This window comes from Chrysemys picta, chromosome 14 (genome assembly GCF_011386835.1).
Source record: "Chrysemys picta bellii isolate R12L10 chromosome 14, ASM1138683v2, whole genome shotgun sequence".
NCBI lineage: Eukaryota > Metazoa > Chordata > Testudines > Emydidae > Chrysemys > Chrysemys picta.
In genome coordinates this window covers 25,118,540-25,136,870 of record NC_088804.1, presented here as the reverse complement: position 1 = coordinate 25,136,870, position 18,331 = coordinate 25,118,540, and the positions used below count along the sequence as shown (strand labels likewise).

Here is an 18,331-nt window from a genome sequence, read left to right as displayed (position 1 = left end):
GTAACCCACTAACCCACTCTTTTTATCTTATGACTGCAGAGGTGATAATGGGTCAGTCTACCTTGAATGGTCCCTTACAATATGTGCTAACTACATCCAAAGAAGTGGGCTGTAGCCCATGAAAGCTTATGCTCAAATAAATGTGTTAGTCTCTAAGGTGCCACAAGTACTCCTGTTCTTTTTACTTATGCTAAACAATCTGTCCCACCTTGCATTTAGCTGTGACGCTGGGAGTACCTTTCCCAGACCTGAAGAAGAGCTCTGTTTGGCTTGAAAGCTTGTCTCTCTCACCAACAGAAGTTGGTCCAATAAAAGATATTATTACCTCACCTCCTTTGTCTCACAAAGGGAGTTGTTTTTTTACATCAAGATAACTAACATGCAATAGCCCTAGCGCTATAATCCTCTCTCTTCTCCCTTCCCCCACTTGTGGTTGACCTCACCTAGTTTGCCTTGCAGTAAAACTAAAACTATCCCTGGAAGAGAACGCCTTTACAAAGCTTCACAAAAGCCAGAAGTTTGCTAGCCAAGTGAATCAGCAAAGAGAATTGTTGTTCTTTTAAGATAAAAGTTGCTACTTTTTGATGCAGCTGTGTATGCTGAATAGGACATTGTAGGGCATACTGGGCACTCCCAAAAAGTGAAGAAAGTAAGATAAGAAATGTAAAGAGAAGCAAAGGAAGAAAGACAATGATCCAAGGAGAAGCTGCTGACAGTATCTCTGCCAAGATCATGAGATAAGGGAGTGAAACATGGAGTTCAACAGCTATGTATTTGAAAGACTGTATTTTGGATTCTCTTCAGGGCACTATGGCCTCGTAGACAGAACAAGTCACCCTCTGTGACTCAATTTCTCCATCTGTAACATGCAGATAATGACACTGGCCTCCTTTGTAAAGTGCTTTGAGATCTACTGGTGAAGAGTGCAATATATGAATTAGATATTATTATTCAGGCTGATGAGCTGAGGAGTGATCCATGAGGCAGATGAGCTGTGTGGATTTGCCTCAATTTACCATGTCCTACAACCTATGGTCATAAATGTCTGGATAAGTTAGTCAGTGAGTCATGGAACCCCCACATCATCAGCGGTGTCTGATGCACTCTACACCTGCTCTAGTATAGGGGAAGAGAACCTATACAGTCATGAGTGGCGGGTATCATAGGCTGGGGGAGGCTGAGCCTCCCCAAACAGCCAGGTGTGGCCCTGCCCACACTCTGGCCCTGCTTCCCGCGCTCTGTGGGCAGCTCTTCCCCTATGTCATCATGGCCCCAGTGGGGGCGGGCACTGAGGCCGTGCTGCCTGGCCTCCTGACATTCCGGGGGGGGGGGGCGCGTGTGGCTGTGGGCGCTAGCCCGGGGCAGGGGCAGCAGCCATGGGGGGGGGGGAGGGGCTGGGCTGGGCTCCAGGGGGCATGGAAGGGGTGGGGCTGGGGGGAGGCTAGCATCCCCGAACCTGCATCTCAGCCCCTGCCCATGGATACACCCGAACCCCCTCTACTCTCACGTGAGGCTGGTCCGAGTCGCTCGCCCATGCCCTGCCATAAGGGGCTTGCATTATCGCTTATCCCCCCAAATGTTCCTGTGCACCCCCGTTAGGGAAGCACCTCCCACTTTTTTGGCAAAACTGGGCATTTGTCCCATTTGTTCTTGCCAATGAGACAAATGCCCAGTTCTGCCAAAAAGGCAGGATGTGCAGGACAGGACTTAAAAAAGGAGACTGTCCCAGCCAAAATGGGACATAAGGTCACCCTACCAATGTGCCATGAAAAACAGCATTGGTTAGTCCATGCCTCCATCTTCACATAGTCCCATTTTATTGTGCTTCTGCTTGTAAGCTGCTACCTTAATGAAAAATAGCAGCTGTTATTAGGAAAGAAGAAACAACACAGTATAGGCAGGGAACTGTACAGCCTAGAAAAACCTGGTCAGGAGGAAGAGAGGCACAGGTCTCCACGCAATAGAGGTGATGGCTGAGGACTTGGGAGCCTAAAGTGTGTGCCCTTGATGGACCAGTGAAGCAGAAAACAGGTGCAGTTTCCCTGAACTATGACAAATGAGACATTTGCTCTTGACTGCAATGGAAGAGGGATCGCAGACTTTTAGACCAAGTTGTCTTCTTTTAAGTGCTTTCATCTCACTGGTATTCTACAAGAATAAAAAAACACAGTTCACCAAAAGGCACCATGGGGGCTTATCATTAAATTGCATGAGTATCCATACTGAAATATAACTGACTCAATACCTTTTTGGTTAGAGAAAAATCAATTTAGGAGCTTGTTTGTAAATATTTTAACAGTTTATTGTAAGCATTTATTGTCATGGATTGTAATGTGTTTAATGCTGTAATCCATTTAAAGTGATTACAGTAATTACCTCACGAACTGTAACTTATTAACTGTTACTACTCCTGTAAAGTTAATCAAGATTAACTAAGGGCATGTCTACACTTACCTCCAGAGCGATCGATCCAGCAGGGGTCGATTTATCGCATCTAGTGAAGACATGATAAATCGACTGCCGAGCGCTCTCCCGTCAACTCCGGTACTCCACCGGAAGGAGAGGCGCAGGCAGGGCCGGCTTTAGGCTTATTCCCCTGATTCCCTGGAATCGGGCCCCGCGGGTAAGAGGGCCCCGCGCCTTAGGCTCACCCAGCAGCGGTCTGCTCCGGCGGCATTTTGGCAGCGGGGGTGGGGGAGGGTCCTTCAGTGCCGCGGAAGACGCGGAGTGGACCCCCTGCCGCCGAAGTGCCTCCAAAGACCCGGACCGCTGCCGGGTATTCAAATCGGGCCCCGCAGGTCCTAAAGCCGGCCCTGGGCACAGGTAGAGTCGACAGGGGAGCATCAGCAGTTGACTTACGGCAGTGAAGACACCACGGTAAGTAGGTCTAAGTACGTCGACTTCAGCTACGTTATTCACATAGCTGAAGTTGCGTAACTTAGATTGATTTCCCCCTCCCCTGCAGTGTAAACCAGGCCTAAGATGATTGAACAGGAAGGTGCCCAGCCCAGAAAGTAAAGGCTAGAGCTTCACATATTCATGGGGCAGACGTTCAGAAAGAACACATTGGGCTACTGGGTGACACCAACATCACAGAAGAAAATTTGACCTACTTTATGTAATGCACATAGGATTTTGTGTCTGTGGTGATGTTGCCCATTTCATAGACTTCAGTGTGACCAGGTTTGAGCCCTTTGTTTTAAAGCTTTGCAATTCTGTGCCTGTTTTTCATGTAAACTCTGTTTTGATTAAGTGGTGGGTTCATCTGTAAACATAAAGAAAGTCAACTAGTACAGAGATCTTTAAAAAAGATGAAGGGGAATATTTATTTTGATTCAGAGTTAGATTCATTGCTTTCTAGTTTTTATTTTAACCAAAAGATACCAAATGTTTCTTAAGAGCCAAATCTGTGAGTAGCAAAGAAATGTTTTGGTAAAGAAAGCCCAATGTCAAGTGTAGCAGTTTGCTATAGTTTCTCTCTCCTAATAATAGAGGTGGACTTGAACCAAAATCCTACATTCATATACCCCAAACTTTGAGGACATTTAGTTCCAGATCCATACTTTACTCTTGCTCTTATTTTTATAATGGAACAAACCCACAACCCTGATCACTACCTCTTTGGAACCCTGCAGAGTTTGTGGCTTGGGTCCATGTCCACCTAAGATTTCTAATAGCAAGGAAACAGATATAATAACATGTAGCTGGTAATAGTTGAGGGATGCTTGGCCATCTGGTTCCAAGAAAGATCAGAAATGTGATTGTCTGAGAGTAAATCAGCTATTGGAAAGTACAAACTTGTGATTTACATTCCACGGGCATGGAGCTTTCCTACCCAGCCCTTACACAGCTCAACTATAGCTATTGAAATGATACAATCAACATGTTGCATGTTCTTGGGGAGAAAAATTGCTAAGGGCTTGATCATGTACTCTTTATGTAGAGTAAACTCCCATCGATTTATGTAAGGAATATATGATCAAACCCTACACATATAGTATGTTATTATGGTTAAGTAGCCTTTATCAGTGTCGGGGATCATTTTAAAGTAGTCTAATCTAGTAAATAAAAGTGCCTGGTAGGAAACATGCAGGACAGTGAGTATGGGGTGAAAGTCCCTCAGATTTACCCTGAACTCTACTGCGTGCTGTGGAAATTCTCAGGGAAAGCACTGCTAGAATAATATACAGTAATTCAAGTTTACATGGCAAGTGAGAACGTGTGAATTGTTAGGTTCCATTTTGTCAAATAGGTTCTGGCATACATAAGTTTGGCATGTTCCACAGAATTTCCTACTTCACTTACACCCTTATATTGGTTGCTTTTCCTCTCAACTTGCCCTTTGGCAAACCTGCAGACACTTAGGCCTTGTTTATGAAGAAAAAGTTGCACTGGTTTATCTGAGTTGATTTTAAATAAATCTAGTTAAAGCAGAACAAACCCCTCAGTGTATATCAATGTAGCTTTAGTTTGTAATTTTCTAACACAAGCTAAATTAATATAAACAAAAGGTAAACTAGTATAGGTGCATTTGCATTGGGGGTTTCCATTGATTTAGCTAGACTGATGTTAAAATCTATTTTGTTACACCAAGGCCCTTTTCTAGTATTGAAAAGACCTGTTACACTCATTTTGCACACCCATTGAATGGAAATTGGTGCAAGTTACACTACTTTCCCACTTATGTATCAGGGATATGTTAACTAGAAATGGTTGTCTTTCACTACAGCCTACCTTCCCTATGAACGTGGCCTAAAAATCTTTAGATTATTACAGCTGAAAGAGTTTTTAAAATTAAAAATACTTTTTACTAGTGATACCATTTACTTTTTGCATTTAACTCAACTTGGACAATAAAAATAGACTAGTCAGTTTCAATTTTGTTTATAGCCAATTTCAAGCTCTCAAATATTTGAACAAAGCTTCAGTATGTAGATTGTAAACTCTGTTAGAGGAGGTTTCATTCCAAACAAAAAGGGTTTCCTTTGATATTAAAAAAGAAGAAAACTGCAATATTTCTGTTATACTGTTTCATAACTCTCTTTTCCCCTTCACCTTAAAGGAAATAATGGGTCTCAATCCTGTTTGAGACCATAAGGCAACACCATAACATATATGAATATATTAAATTAGTAATAGTAATAATAAAGCCCTCTAATTTGGGGACTATTATGTTAATAAGGCAGTGTCTCAGGCCCAACAAGGGATGTTAATGAAACTCTTTTTCATGATTAAAATATCAAATAATTACATATGGTCCTGAGCTGTGTCTCAAGTTATTGCTGGCTTATTTCTACTGTAACAACCATGATTAAAAATCTTTTAAACTTATTATTAAAGGTGCACACACACACACACACACACACACACACATCAGTGAAGCATTTGAAATGCAAAGTAGTAAGTAAGAGTTTAATTGTAACAATATTTCTTATTCCTTTTAGCTACATAAAATCTTTTACAGGGACAACCCCTGTTTGACAGTCTTTTAGATGGCATTTAAGATTACCTTTCTCTTTTGGGGAAAAGGGAAAAAGTTAGTTTAGATGGTCTGGACCTGGTGGTGTTACTGCTGAAGTCCGATCCTGCTTTTTTTAAGGCAAAGCAAGACAAATGCACACAAAAGGATAGAGAAAGAACAGCAAAGATAGAAAATGCAGCTTCTTTCTCTGGTGCTTTCACTTGCAACTTCACTGCTAGAGAATCAGGCCCAGCACAGTGTCATCAGGCATTCTGAAGCCTAGCAAACTTGTACCAGTGTCGTAATGCCTAGGTGTTGATTTTAGATGTCTGGTCACAGGTTCAAAGTGCTGTTTCAGAGATGATGGCTTGGCCAGCTAAGCCAGACTCTTAGGCCTTGGCTACACTTGCAAGTTACAGCACTGTAAAGCCTCCCCCAGCGCTGTAACTCACTCCCCGTCCACACTGACAGGGCACTTGCATAGGGCTACCATACGTCCGGATTTCCCCGGACACGTCCGGCTTTTTGGTACTCAAATCCCCGTCCGGGGGGAATTGCCAAAAAGCCGGACATGTCCGGGGAAATAGGGAGGCAGCATAAGCCAGGGTCCGCCCGGCCCCAGCAGGACCCACCGGGTCCACAGCGCAGCCCAGCCGCCCGGCTACATTGTAGCGAGCTTGGGCAGGGGGAGGGGAGGCGCAGCCACAGATGGCGGTGAAGGGGCCGCTGCTGCCCCCGGAGGCCGAGCGGACTGCCCCACGGGGAGGCCGGGCCCAGCCAGCGGCTCGGGCTTCCCTCGTGGGCGGGGACTCCCCAGCCACTGGGGGACCCTTCCTGCCGCGTGGGGTGACGGGGCCGCAGGAAGAAGGCTGCGGTGCGGGGCAGGAGTGCGGCGTGTGCCGGGGCTGCAGGGACCCGCGCTGCCCCGGTCGCCGCTGAGCATCCGAAGCCCCCACCAGGCAGAGGCTGCCGGGGGAGCAGGGCAGGCGGGGGGGCGCAGAGGCTGCAGGGCGAGGAGGAGCAGGGCAGGCAGGGGCATAGAGGCTGCAGGGGCAGGGGGGCGCAGGGGCAGGGCAGACAGGGGCGCAGAGGCTGCAGGGGCGGGGGGGTGCAGGGGCTGCAGGGTGCGGAGGAGCAGGGCAGGCAGGGGTAGGGGGGTGCGGTGGCTGCTGGGGCGAGGGGGTGCAGGGGCTGCAGGGTGAGGAGGAGCAGGGCAGGCAGGGGGGCGCAGAGCCAGGGCAGGTGGTGGGGTGCAGAGGCTGCAGGGTGAGGAGGAGCAGGGCAGGCAGGGGGGCGCAGAGCCTGCAGGGCAAGGAGGAGCAGGGCAGGCAGGGGCATAGAGGGGGCAGAGGGGTGCAGGGGCAGGGCATGCGGGGGGCGCAGGGGCTGCAGGGGCGGGGGAGTGCAGGGGCTGCAGGGTGCGGAGGAGCAGGGCAGGCAGGGGTAGGGGGGTGCAGGGGCAAGGCATGCGGGGGGTGCAGGGGCTGCTGGGGCGGGGGGGTGCAGGGGCTGCAGGGTGAGGAGGAGCAGGGCAGGCAGGGGGGCGCAGAGCCAGGGCAGGTGGTGGGGTGCAGAGGCTGCAGGGTGAGGAGGAGCAGGGCAGGCAGGGGCATAGAGACTGCAGGGGCAGGGGGGCGCAGGGGCTGCAGGGTAGGTGGGGAGCAGGGAAGCACTTAGCAACCCCCAACCAAGATCAGAGCGGGAGGGAGGAGGGGGAATGTGGGGTGCTCAGAGGAGGGGGCAGAGTTGGGGCAGGGACTTTGGGGAAGGGGTTGGAATGGGGGCGGGGAAGGGGTGGAGTTGGGGCAGGGCCAGGGGCGGGGAAGGGGCGGAGTTGGGGCGGGGAAGGGGCCCCGTGGAGTGTCCTCTTTTTTAAATGTTTGAATATGGTAACCCTAACTTGCAGCGCTGTATCTCCCTGGGTACACCGCTGCAGGTACTCCACATCTCCGAGAGGAATAAGAGCTGCAGCGGAGTGGCTACGACTCACGGGTGTGAGTGTAAACGCTTGCAGCGCTGTACTAATCACCTTGTCAAGTGACCAATCCTCTCCATTGTTGTGACCGGCTGCAGGAATGCGGAAGTGCCGGTTTCAAAGCTCGTACCACAGAGAAAAGCAAACAATTTGCAGCTTGCTTTGAGTGAGTAAACGAATGAGCAGGGGGCCGGGAGTTTGGAACTTGCAAAATAGAGAGCTGACATGCTCCAAAAAGCACTCTCTCTCCCCCCCACACTCCCTGTCACAATCCCCCCCACCCCTTTTTTGAAAAGCACGTTGCAGCCACATGAATGCTGGGATAGCTGCCCATAATGCACCGCTCCCAACACAGCTGCAAATGTTACAAGTGTGGCCAAACCACTGCGCTGGCAGCTGTCAGTGTGGACAGACTGCAGCGCTTTTCCCTACTCAGCTGTATGAAGACAGGTTTACCTCACAGTGCTGTACAGCTGCAAGTGTAGCCAAGACCTTAGACTCATAGACTTTAAGGCCAGAAGGCACCATCCTGATAATCTAGTCTGACCCCCTGCACGTTGCAGGCCACAGAACCTCACTCACCCACTCACATAGGTGCTGGAGCCACTTGTGTTATTGGGAATCTGAACACACAGCTTTGCTACTTCTCAAAGAAATATACAGGTCTGTCGCATCTTACGCGTATTTAACATGCGCGATTTCAGCTTTACGTGGTTGTCAGAAACAAAAACAAAAGCAAAAAAGATAAAAACAACAATTTTAATACTGTACCTGTACTGCAGGCGATTCCGCCCACCATTCAACTCAATGTAATTTTGACTATACACGATTTTCACTTTATGCGCTAACAGTGGAACGGAACCCCCGCATAAGATGAGACTCGTCTGTATATAACTATGAATATCAGTCCGGAAGAGCCGCAACACTGATGTGTAGATATCTGAATTTCATCAGGGCTGCCTGGGGTGGGGGCAAGTGGGGCAATTTAGCATTCTATAGTATTGCAACTTTTTTTTTATGGAAGGGGCCCCCAATATTGCTTTGCCCCAGGCCCCCTGAATCCTCTGAGTGGTCCCGAATTTCATATCTAATGTTCCAACAGGCTTGCTTGAGAAACCTCAAAATGTGTGACTATTTCTCTAGTCACACATGACAAGAATCCGAATTAAAACAGCATTTTTTTCTTCAGTGCAGTAGCACCTCCTGGCTTGAAGTGGTTTCTGTCATAAGAAGGGTTTACAGAAGGGGTAGTCAATTATTTTTATTCAAAGTCCAAATTTCTTGGTCAAGGTATAGCCAAGGCCCAGACTACAGAGAAAATAATTTTAAAAAATCCAACAATAACTATAAGATTTTGGGGTCTGTTCAGAAGCATCTGGCGGTCCAGATTTGGCCCACAGTTCTCCTATTGACTACCCCTGGTTTACAGTTTGGTTCAATGGCTCTCAGTATCCCTCACTATACAAATTGTTTCAGCATCACTGCCCACCCACTCCTGTAATAGACCCATAATCTCTGGCTGAGTCACTGAGGTCCTGAAATCATGATTTAAAGACTTCAAGTTACAGATTTCAGAGTAGCAGCCGTGTTAGTCTGTATCCGCAAAAAGAAGAACAGGAGGACTTGTGGCACCTTAGAGACTAACAAATTTATTAGAGCATAAGCTTTCGTGGACTACAGCCCACTTCTTCGGATGCATCCGAAGAAGTGGGCTGTAGTCCACGAAAGCTTATGCTCTAATAAATTTGTTAGTCTCTAAGGTGCCACAAGTCCTCCTTTTCTTCAAGTTACAGAGAATCCACCATTTACACTAGTTTAAACCTGCAAGTGACCCATGCTGCAGAGGAATGAGAAAAACCTCCAAGGTCTCTGCCAATTTGACCCAGGGGAAAATTCCTTCCTGACCCCAAATATGGTGATCAGTTAGACCCTGATCATGTGGGCAAGACCCATCAGCCAGACACCTGGGAAATAATTCTCTATAGTAACTCAGAGCCCTCCGCACTTAATGTCCCATCACAGGCTGTTGGAGATATTCGCTGCTAGCTTATTAGACAGAAGACAAAAGAAGAGAGTTGGGAAAGAGAACAAACACAGTGGGGAAGGAAAATGACACTAGAGATGGGATGAAAGCAGGAATCCAAGTATCACATTCTAGGTGTTGTTCAGGATTTAGCTGAAGTTGGTGGAGTTGGTGATGTCATCTGGTTCCTATTCTGGCCTGCTCTGGTCTTGTGGGATCAGGAGAATGAAGACCCAAATAGTGCCATGGTGGATGCCAGGGTCCTAGGAAATGGTGAGGGTGGCAGACATCATGGTAAAATTTGCTCCTTCCAGTTCACATGTCCCTGCTGCTCCCACTTAGTTAAATAATCCTCAGATAAACTGTATCCAAGAAGAGGTGGCAACCTCACCCATTAAAATTAACCCTTTAAAAACACATTTCAGTTATTTCAACTATGAACTTTTCCTCCTGTTTCAGCTAGTTCTGCTGACCCATGACTTTACTAGGAGCCTTGAAGACCCTTAGAGTTCTTTTAACTTAAACAATTTTTGCTGACTTTCAGAAACAATTTTAAATAACAGGCTGAGTTAGACTTTTGTTTTCTTGGGCAATTTAAAATACAGGCCTTAGAATAACAGGATTACTAAATTACCTGAAATTGCCCCATTTAAGAAGATACTGAGATGCTAACTTAACCAAAAAATCAGATGTGAGTCTATATACGTTTCAGAGAATCAAAGCTGGTATATAATTAATATCTATTTCCAATCTTCTCTGCATGAATGTTTCACCAACTTCCTGAGCCCGATTCTGAAATGCACTGCTAAAAATTTCCCGACTGATACCACTGAAATCACTGGCGTCAACTCAGAACAATTTTTTTCCTGAGTTTGTTTCAACAAAAACTCAGTGAAAAAAAGGATTTCAATTCAAATTTAACTGACCTTTTTTGGATTTTTTGGGTCAGGAGACTCCGAACTGAAAAATCCATGATTTGCTCAGCTCTACTATCCACTGGACAACATATTAAAACAGTGATCCCCAGCCTTGCAGAACTAGAAAGTCATTTTGTCAATGAATGGAGTCTCATAAAAGCCACAGGAAGGATTATCCTGATTATGCGGCAATCTTTGCATATTGATGCTGCATTGTCGTGACACAGTATCATCATGTATTGATGTAATACTATTACAAACTTCTGAAAATAATTCCCACACATCTCATCACCATTATTTTATGACTGCCTTTGACACAAGATCTGCTTTCTCTTTTCTCTCTTATCTTTTGTTGAGAAAGTGTGATGGGCGATTCTCCAAAGGTGCACTTTTCAAATTTGTGACTTCCACAAGAAATGCAGACTCAAAAGACTTGCAGAGCTCAGAGATTGAAAATTACTATATTAGTTATATTCATCATATGAGTTTATCACATTCCAGTAATAGTCAGTCAATTGAATGGAAAGTGCTTCTGGAAGTCACACACATTTTAAAAGCAGCAAAGACAGTTAAAAAGATGAAACAGCTGGGTCTGGCTTTGCTTTTGACTTGGATGGGACCTGCAACTGACAGATTAGTGAAAGGTAGTTGCAATTCATATATTGAAATCATGGCAAAATTCTGATGGATTTAAACGGGGGCAGGATCGGGCCCTTAGATCCAAATTTTTGATCTGCTGTTTCTAACATATCTCAGTTCCATGGGAACAGAATAAATGTACAACCTATCAGACTACAACTCATAAATAACTCTACAAACATTGGCATCTTAAAAAAATGCAGCTGTAGTAAAAGAAGAGAGAACGCCAAAGATATTTTCCCTAGATAATGGGGACTTGCCTCCGCAGATTTTCTCTCCTCTTTCTGAAGATTGTGGTTACCAGACACTTTAAACTTACAGAGCATTTGTTGGAAAAAAAAACACTCACTTCTACTCATGGAAAGTTAATTATAAAGTATTTTGATGTATTGCATCTTTAATCAGTACATTTCCACAGATCTCTGTAGGTCAGGATCCTCTGTGCAGTAATGAGCACATTATTTTGGTATCTAATATTTAAACTTCTTTATATGACTAACAAAAATACCTATAAAACCAGTTATACAATGGAACTTTTTTTTGAAGGATGACAGGTTTTTATTTAAAGTGCTGCAGATTTCTGCAATTTTGAGGAAAATGTTCAAGTATTTTGGGTCCAATCTTGCATTGTTTACTTAGGTTTTTTGTCATTGACTTGAGAGGCCTTTAGTCTGTGTAAAGCCTGCAGAACTAGGCTCTTTGAGTAATACAGATTTTGTCAAAATTCTTCCCAGATTTCTGCTGCCTCTGGGTGATAAAGGGTTGAGATGTAGGTTACAATTTATTATATCAATTTGGGAAGAATTTGTTTTTAAAAGTGTAATGTGTAACCATTTCCAGAGGTGTACTAAAACTACTGCTTTAGTCTAAATACATAATAATAAATAATGGAGCCTGATTGTACAAGAACAAATAAAAACAGTTCCTGCCCCCCTAGCTGCTGAGTTATCATTTGTATTATTTTGCTGTACAATGGGCTTTAACAGGAAAGCAACAGAGTGCGTAAGTGCACAGCACATACAGTAATTCTTTCCTGCTATTAATTATCTTGACCAGCATTTTGTAAATACTCCCCCAAGCGCTGAAGAATGAATCACTCATGGAGAAGAGTAATGAGCCATGGTGACCATATTATCTCTTGAGTTGAAAGCTTCAAATACAGAGAAATCAGGGGAAGTAAACGGCCCCAGGAAGACTGGTATGACAATGTGTATTTGAAAACAAAGCCAGCAGCTCCCGGCGCCAGGGGGAGAGTGCTCCCTGCAGGGACAATTTCCAGGCAAATGGAAGGCATTGTCTCCAACTACGCGAGCTGATGAAATAGACGCACCTGCAGCTTTCAAGGCTGGAATTGAACACGATTGCATGGGAAGGAAAATGCACCAGGGAAAATACATCAAACATGAATAAAGTCTTCTGAGGCCACATAATATGCCATCACCAAGGATTATTCGTTTCACAGCAGAGATGTCCAGACAGCAGCAGACTGGGTGCCATAAGGAAGACTGAGAGTGGGGCATCCAGAGCAGAAAGGGTCCGGGATTTTACTAAACAGAATCACAGGAGCCTGCTTCTTACTAGGGGAAGAGAGGAACGAGGCAAACGGCACCCGCCGGTCCAGTACAACGAGGCACCGGGCTGGGCGCTGCCCTGTTAATCAAACGGGAGGGAGGCTCTGGGTGAGGTGAGGGCACTTGTGTTGCCCGTTCCCTATAGCCTGCGTGCACACAACGCGCCGGGGGTAGGTGTGGCAGCACAAGGGCACACGCAGAAAGTCACAGCGAAGGAAATCAGGGGGCAACGAAATGCACAAGCCCTCACGGTCTCCATGCCACCCTCAGGGACCAACTCGCATAGCCTGGGGCAGGGCGAATCCCGCGCTGGGGGAGATCAGGCGGGGGGGGGGGGGGCGGGGCAGGGAAAAGTGGCTTGTCGCGGAGTCCCCGTCCCCGCCGGCGCATCGCCTCCCCCGCACCCGCACCCCACCCCAACACACGCTGGGCAGGGCAGGGCAGGGCGGCGCGGCGGCGGGCTCGGGGGCTGACTCAGCCGCCCCGCCCCGTGCGGGGGGTGGAGCTGGGCTGCGGGACGGGATTCACTCAGGCCGGGCGTCGCTCCGCGCACAGGGTCAGGCGAGCGCGGCACAGCAGGCGGGACATGACGGACACCTTGGTGCCCCGGGGCTGCCGGGCGGCGCGGCAAGCGGAGGGCAGCTATTTCCGAAAGGTAAGGGCGGCCCGCTCCGCGGGGATCCCGAGCCTGCAAGGTGGGAGGAAGAACAGGAGTATTTGTGGCACCTTAGGGGGGAGGGCGGCAGCCCGAGCCCCAACATCTCCAGCGCAGTTAAATAACCCTTAGCCGGAGCCCGCTGGTACGGGACAGCCGCTGGTGACGGTGTCCAACCAGCCGTACCCAGAGAGCGGGGCCAGCGGCAGACACAGGTGGCTTGAGCCAGCCTTCTCCCACCCAGCTTCTGCTGGCGGGAGCCTCCTCCTTCCCCGCCTTGCCAGTGTCTCCTGCCCCAGCCTCTCCCGCACCGATAGGGTGACTAGCTAGCACGTGTGAAAGTCAGGACACTTTTTATTGGGGGGGGGGGGGGGGGGGAGGGTACAGTTGCCTATATAAGACAAAACCCCTAATATGGGATGTCTTGTCTGCCTACACACCCATCCCCTTTCCTTACTGTAAAACAGACTGACTGTAATGATCTGCGGCAAGTGCCTCCCTAGGGCCAGATTGATTAACTATTTGTGGGCCCCCATGGGGGCAGTGGGGTTTGGTGTGGAGGGGCAGGGTCCCTGGAGTGAGGTGCCATGGGGCAAGGCACAAATGCCCAGCGCGAGGTCACTTTACAAACCGGCAGCCACCATACGCACACTGGGCTGGCCTGCTGCATTGCCAGCGTGCCCCTTCCCCTCGGGAGCAGCCTGCGCTGTGGAGTGCTCCCCACCCCCTTAGTGCCCTCCCACCCCCTGCCCAGAGACTCCTCCACAGACCCCTATGCCTGGAGATCCCCCACAGATCCCATGCCCCACTGTTGAGACCCCTATTGATCCCATGCCCAGCTCCCCCCCAACTGCACAGTGCCCTGCATACCATCTCCCCACCCACAGAGCCCCCAGTGCCCTCCCTCTACAGCCCCTCCCACAACTTCACAGGGCCCTAGACAGATCCCCCCCACTGCCCAGCACCTCAACACTCACAGACTTCCTCCATCCCCCACAGGCCTTCCACTGCCCAGCACCCAAAACATACAAACCTCCTCCACTACCCAGCATCCCCTACCCCGTCACTGCCCAGTGCCTCTACAGACTCCCCAGAGACCCACTCCTCCACACCCTGTCCCCTCCCCCCACCTAACTAGGAGGTGACTGTCTGCTGTGCTGAGCCAAGCAGTGCGTCAGGGCTGGTCTCGGGGCGGGGCGGGTTTTGCATTGCTTTGGTCCCTCAGGAGCAGTGTGATCAGCCAGACTGGAGCAGGATCCACTTGCCTGGCGGGACTTGCCCGAGGGCCCCCCACCCCCAAACTCTTCCTCCCCCCTCACTGGCCAAGCCCAGACCAGCCTCTGCACAGGTCCCAGCCAACTTGGCTCCCCGGGAAGGCAGCTGGGGGCCTTGCAGGTGCTAGGCGCCCTGCAGGTGCTGGGCAGCAGAGACTACTCGGAGTTGGAGCCACACTAGGGAATGAGGCAGGTCCCTGGGACAATTCCCGAGAGCCCACTGGCCCTGCAGCCAGCAGTCCTGCCCAGCCCGACATGGTGAAGCCTGGCTGCTGGGTGGCAAGCCCCCTATAGGCGAGCAGGATCTGCTGGCTGTGAGCCGCTCACACATCAAGACATGGTGCTGGACTGCCCCACGTGAGGGTCCAGACCTGGCCTTGTGGATGGGTTAGAGGGGTCTGTAATAGGCCCCTTCCCAGTGTGGACCTGGTGACACTGGCACTTTTGTTAACCCAGTACTAGGTGCCTCCAACCCTGCATCTCCTCCAGCTCTTACCACTAGTGCAGAGGATAGGGCATTGAACAGATCTGGAGGGTCTCCAAGACTCCCCCTATCTTTAATATTAAACCACAGTTGTTATTAATGTTACTTCAGATAGTACCCGCAGTTTGTTCATCCGTTTAGGGTCTACATTTCATGAATATTGGTTAGGGTCTAAATTATTTACTTCTCTTTTTACTCTTTGCAAAATGTTGTGAGCTGTTTCCTTACATATAGATGATCTGGTTTAAAGCTGAGTTAACTAATTAAAAGCAACTGATAAAGGGAGCTGGCCCAGGAACTGCAAAGGAAATGTGATAGGGGATTTAGATTAGAGCTGAGCATTTTTAGCTTGCCAAAGACTTGACAGTAGGACCAGTGCTCAAAACTAAGCAAAGCTCTTTCTGGGTATTAGATTACATATTGAACTTAAGGCACCTTTTACTTTGAGAGTTCTTTAGTGCTCCCATGTATATAGGTTTCACCGGGTGCCTCTTCAGAAAGTTCTGATGCTGCCTATTCTGAGCAAGCTCCCTGGCAAGGCAAAATTCCCCACGGACTTTAATGTGAACTTTAATGTGAACGTCAGCTTCCTCACAGGGCTCAGGCATGAACACTTCAGATCTTGTCCTGTTTTTCTTTAAAATAATAGAATATACTGTCACTGTGTGCATTAATGTAAAATCTCAAAGCTTTTTCCCCATTACATGCCCACTACAACTGCTTATCCACCTTTTAATATTTGTTCTAATTTTGTTATGTATGTATGTTGCATCTTACTGGAAATAAGACACTCATCAATGGCTTCGTACTGGAATATCTAATACACATCTCTATAACTACTTTTTAAACAGAGTGGATGGTTTATGCAGTGATCCACACCTGCATTACTTTTACATGGCAGTAGTTCTAATATTAAAATGTCACTGAGGATGCAATCCTGTAAGGTGCTAGCTCCTATTAACTTTGATGGCATTCAGGGCCATCTTCAAGCAGCTGTGTTTCGGTTTGAGTTATTAAATCCCATCTACCCACTCCCCTCACCTCCTCTTCTCTTTGGAGCTTCACTAACTTCAATGTAGGTGCATGGGTGAAGGGATGCATCACTGTGCTACTCAGTGCAAAATCAGGGTCTAAGGCTGTAGCCATATTTTAAACAAATTAAGGCTCTGTCTAAAAACTGTCATGTTAACCACCTTGTGGCCCCCCCCATACAACTGTACACACATCACATCCACCCATGCAGAAGCGTCCTCTACAGTGCATTTATAACCATCATTTGGACTAGATTGGCTTTAGGAGGTGCAAGTACCTTGCTCTGCCATGTGGTGTGAAAGAGCTTTTGTCTGTAGTAGTTCATCTCCACATCACCAGATTAGACAGGGTTGGTGGTTTTTGCTCAGGAGAGACTCAAGACTGACATTATAGTAATGTTTCAGGTGCATCTTCTAGCACAGGCATGGGCAAACTACAGCCTAGGGGCCGCATCTGGCCCTTCAGACGTTTTAATCAGGCCCTCAAGTTCCTGCCAGAGAGTGGGGTCCAGGTCTTGCCCCGCTCCGGTGCTCCAACCAAGGAGTGGGATTGGGGACTTGCTCTGCTCCGCGCGTGCCGTAGCGCCGTGTGGCTCCCGCAGCTCCCATTAGCTGGCAACCGCAGCCAATGGGATCTGCAGGGACAGCGCCTGCGGACAGGGCAGCGCGCAGAGCTGCCTGGCCACACCTCTGCGTAGGAGCCGGAGGGGGCGGGGGACATACCACCGCTTCCGGGAGTTGCTTGAGGTAAGCACTGCCCGGAGCCTGCACCCCTGACCCCCTCCCGTGCCCCTGCCCCAGCCCTGATCCCCATCCCACCCTCCGAATCCCTCGGTCCCAGCCTGGAGCCTCCTCCTGCACCCGAAGCTGGAGCCCTCAGCCCCTCTCCCCCCCACACCACAGCCCTCAATTTTGTGAGCATTCATGGCCCACTACACAATTTCCATCCCCAGATGTGGCCCTTGGGCCAAAAAGTTTGCCCACCCATGTTCTAGCACCATGGGGACACTCATACTGTCATATAAATAGCTAGACAGACAAAAAACAAACTTTGGCTCAAATCCTGTTTGCTGTCCTAATTTGAAAAGTGTCACTGATGTCACTGGGAAGTGATTGCCCTTTGGTTTGTTTTTTGGTGAGGATTGTATTATATTTGTTTAGTTCTCCAGCAACTTTTCTACAGTATTGCACATCTGGTTATCTCATGGGCTGTACTTTAATCAAGACTGCTAGAAAATTAAGCTTAAGAACTTGAAGAAAGGTTACAAATAAGACAGGCAGTATTTTTTACAAGTTAAATACAAATAAATGCGTTAGAGTAGTGCCTGATTTATTTCAGTGTTTCAGTTAGCTCTCAACCTTCTTAAGGAAATACATGTTCTTTAGGCAAACTTTAAAAAAATGGAACTGATTTTCCTTTCAGTTACACTGGTGTAAATCAGGAGAACTCCCCAGAAATCAATGGTGTTACACTGATGTAAGACTCAAGGAAAAATATAGTTTACTTTAAATATAAAAAGGCATAATTTTAATTTGTTACTTCAGATTTACGGTTAGACCAAAGTCTTGTCCATTGAGATAAGATATCTTTTATGCACCTAAGACTTCCACTTACGCCAACAGAAGTTTGGGGTTACAAAACTAGGGTTAAAACAATGAGGAGTCCTTGTGGCACCTTAGAGACTATCAAATTTATTTGGGCATAAGCTTTCGTGGATTTTAGCCCACGAAAGCTTATGTGCAAATAAATGTGTTAGTCTCTACGATGCCATAAGGACTCGTCGTCGTTTTTGCTGATACAGACTACACGGCTACCACTCTAAAACTAGGGTTAGAAATGCAGTTCAAACAAATCCTGAATTATACATTTTTGGCTGGGTATCTAGGTTTGGAATGAGCTGTTATTACAATGGCGCTTCCACCCATCTACTCTAGATTAGTCCAATAAACAAGTTTTTGAAAAACTGTCAACTTTAACGTGGTTGGCTGAAAGTATAAAGTCTTCAGTCCTCAACAGGTATGTAAACGTAAGTGAGGAAACAATACTTCCTGTTATACATTGGTAGATAATACTGTCAAAGATTAGAGCCTCAGTTCTACAAAATCGTTACAAATAAAAACCCCTTTTAGATTCTGGAACAGGATTAGGCTCTAAAGCAGTCAAGCCATGGAAACCCTGTGGCTGTATATATGGTCTGAAGTGTGGAAATCAAATTTCAGCCTGAATAGAGCCCTGAAGGACTCTATATAATTGAACTGGCGATTGCATTGTTTGTTTGTACCCTTAGGCTTATCCTGAAA

General features: G+C 47.6%; 1 protein-coding gene across 1 annotated transcript in view; it reads left to right on the top strand.

Moving 5' to 3' along the window:
* The first annotated feature begins 13,080 nt into the window (after positions 1–13,080).
* RHPN2 (rhophilin Rho GTPase binding protein 2) overlaps positions 13,081–18,331 on the top strand; it is a 49,867-nt gene continuing 44,616 nt past the window's right edge. Inside the window, exon 1 of the mRNA XM_005289907.4 lies at positions 13,081–13,241. Within this exon, the coding sequence (XP_005289964.2) occupies positions 13,173–13,241 (69 nt within the window). The 5' untranslated portion in view covers positions 13,081–13,172. The remainder of the gene's footprint in view (positions 13,242–18,331) is intronic.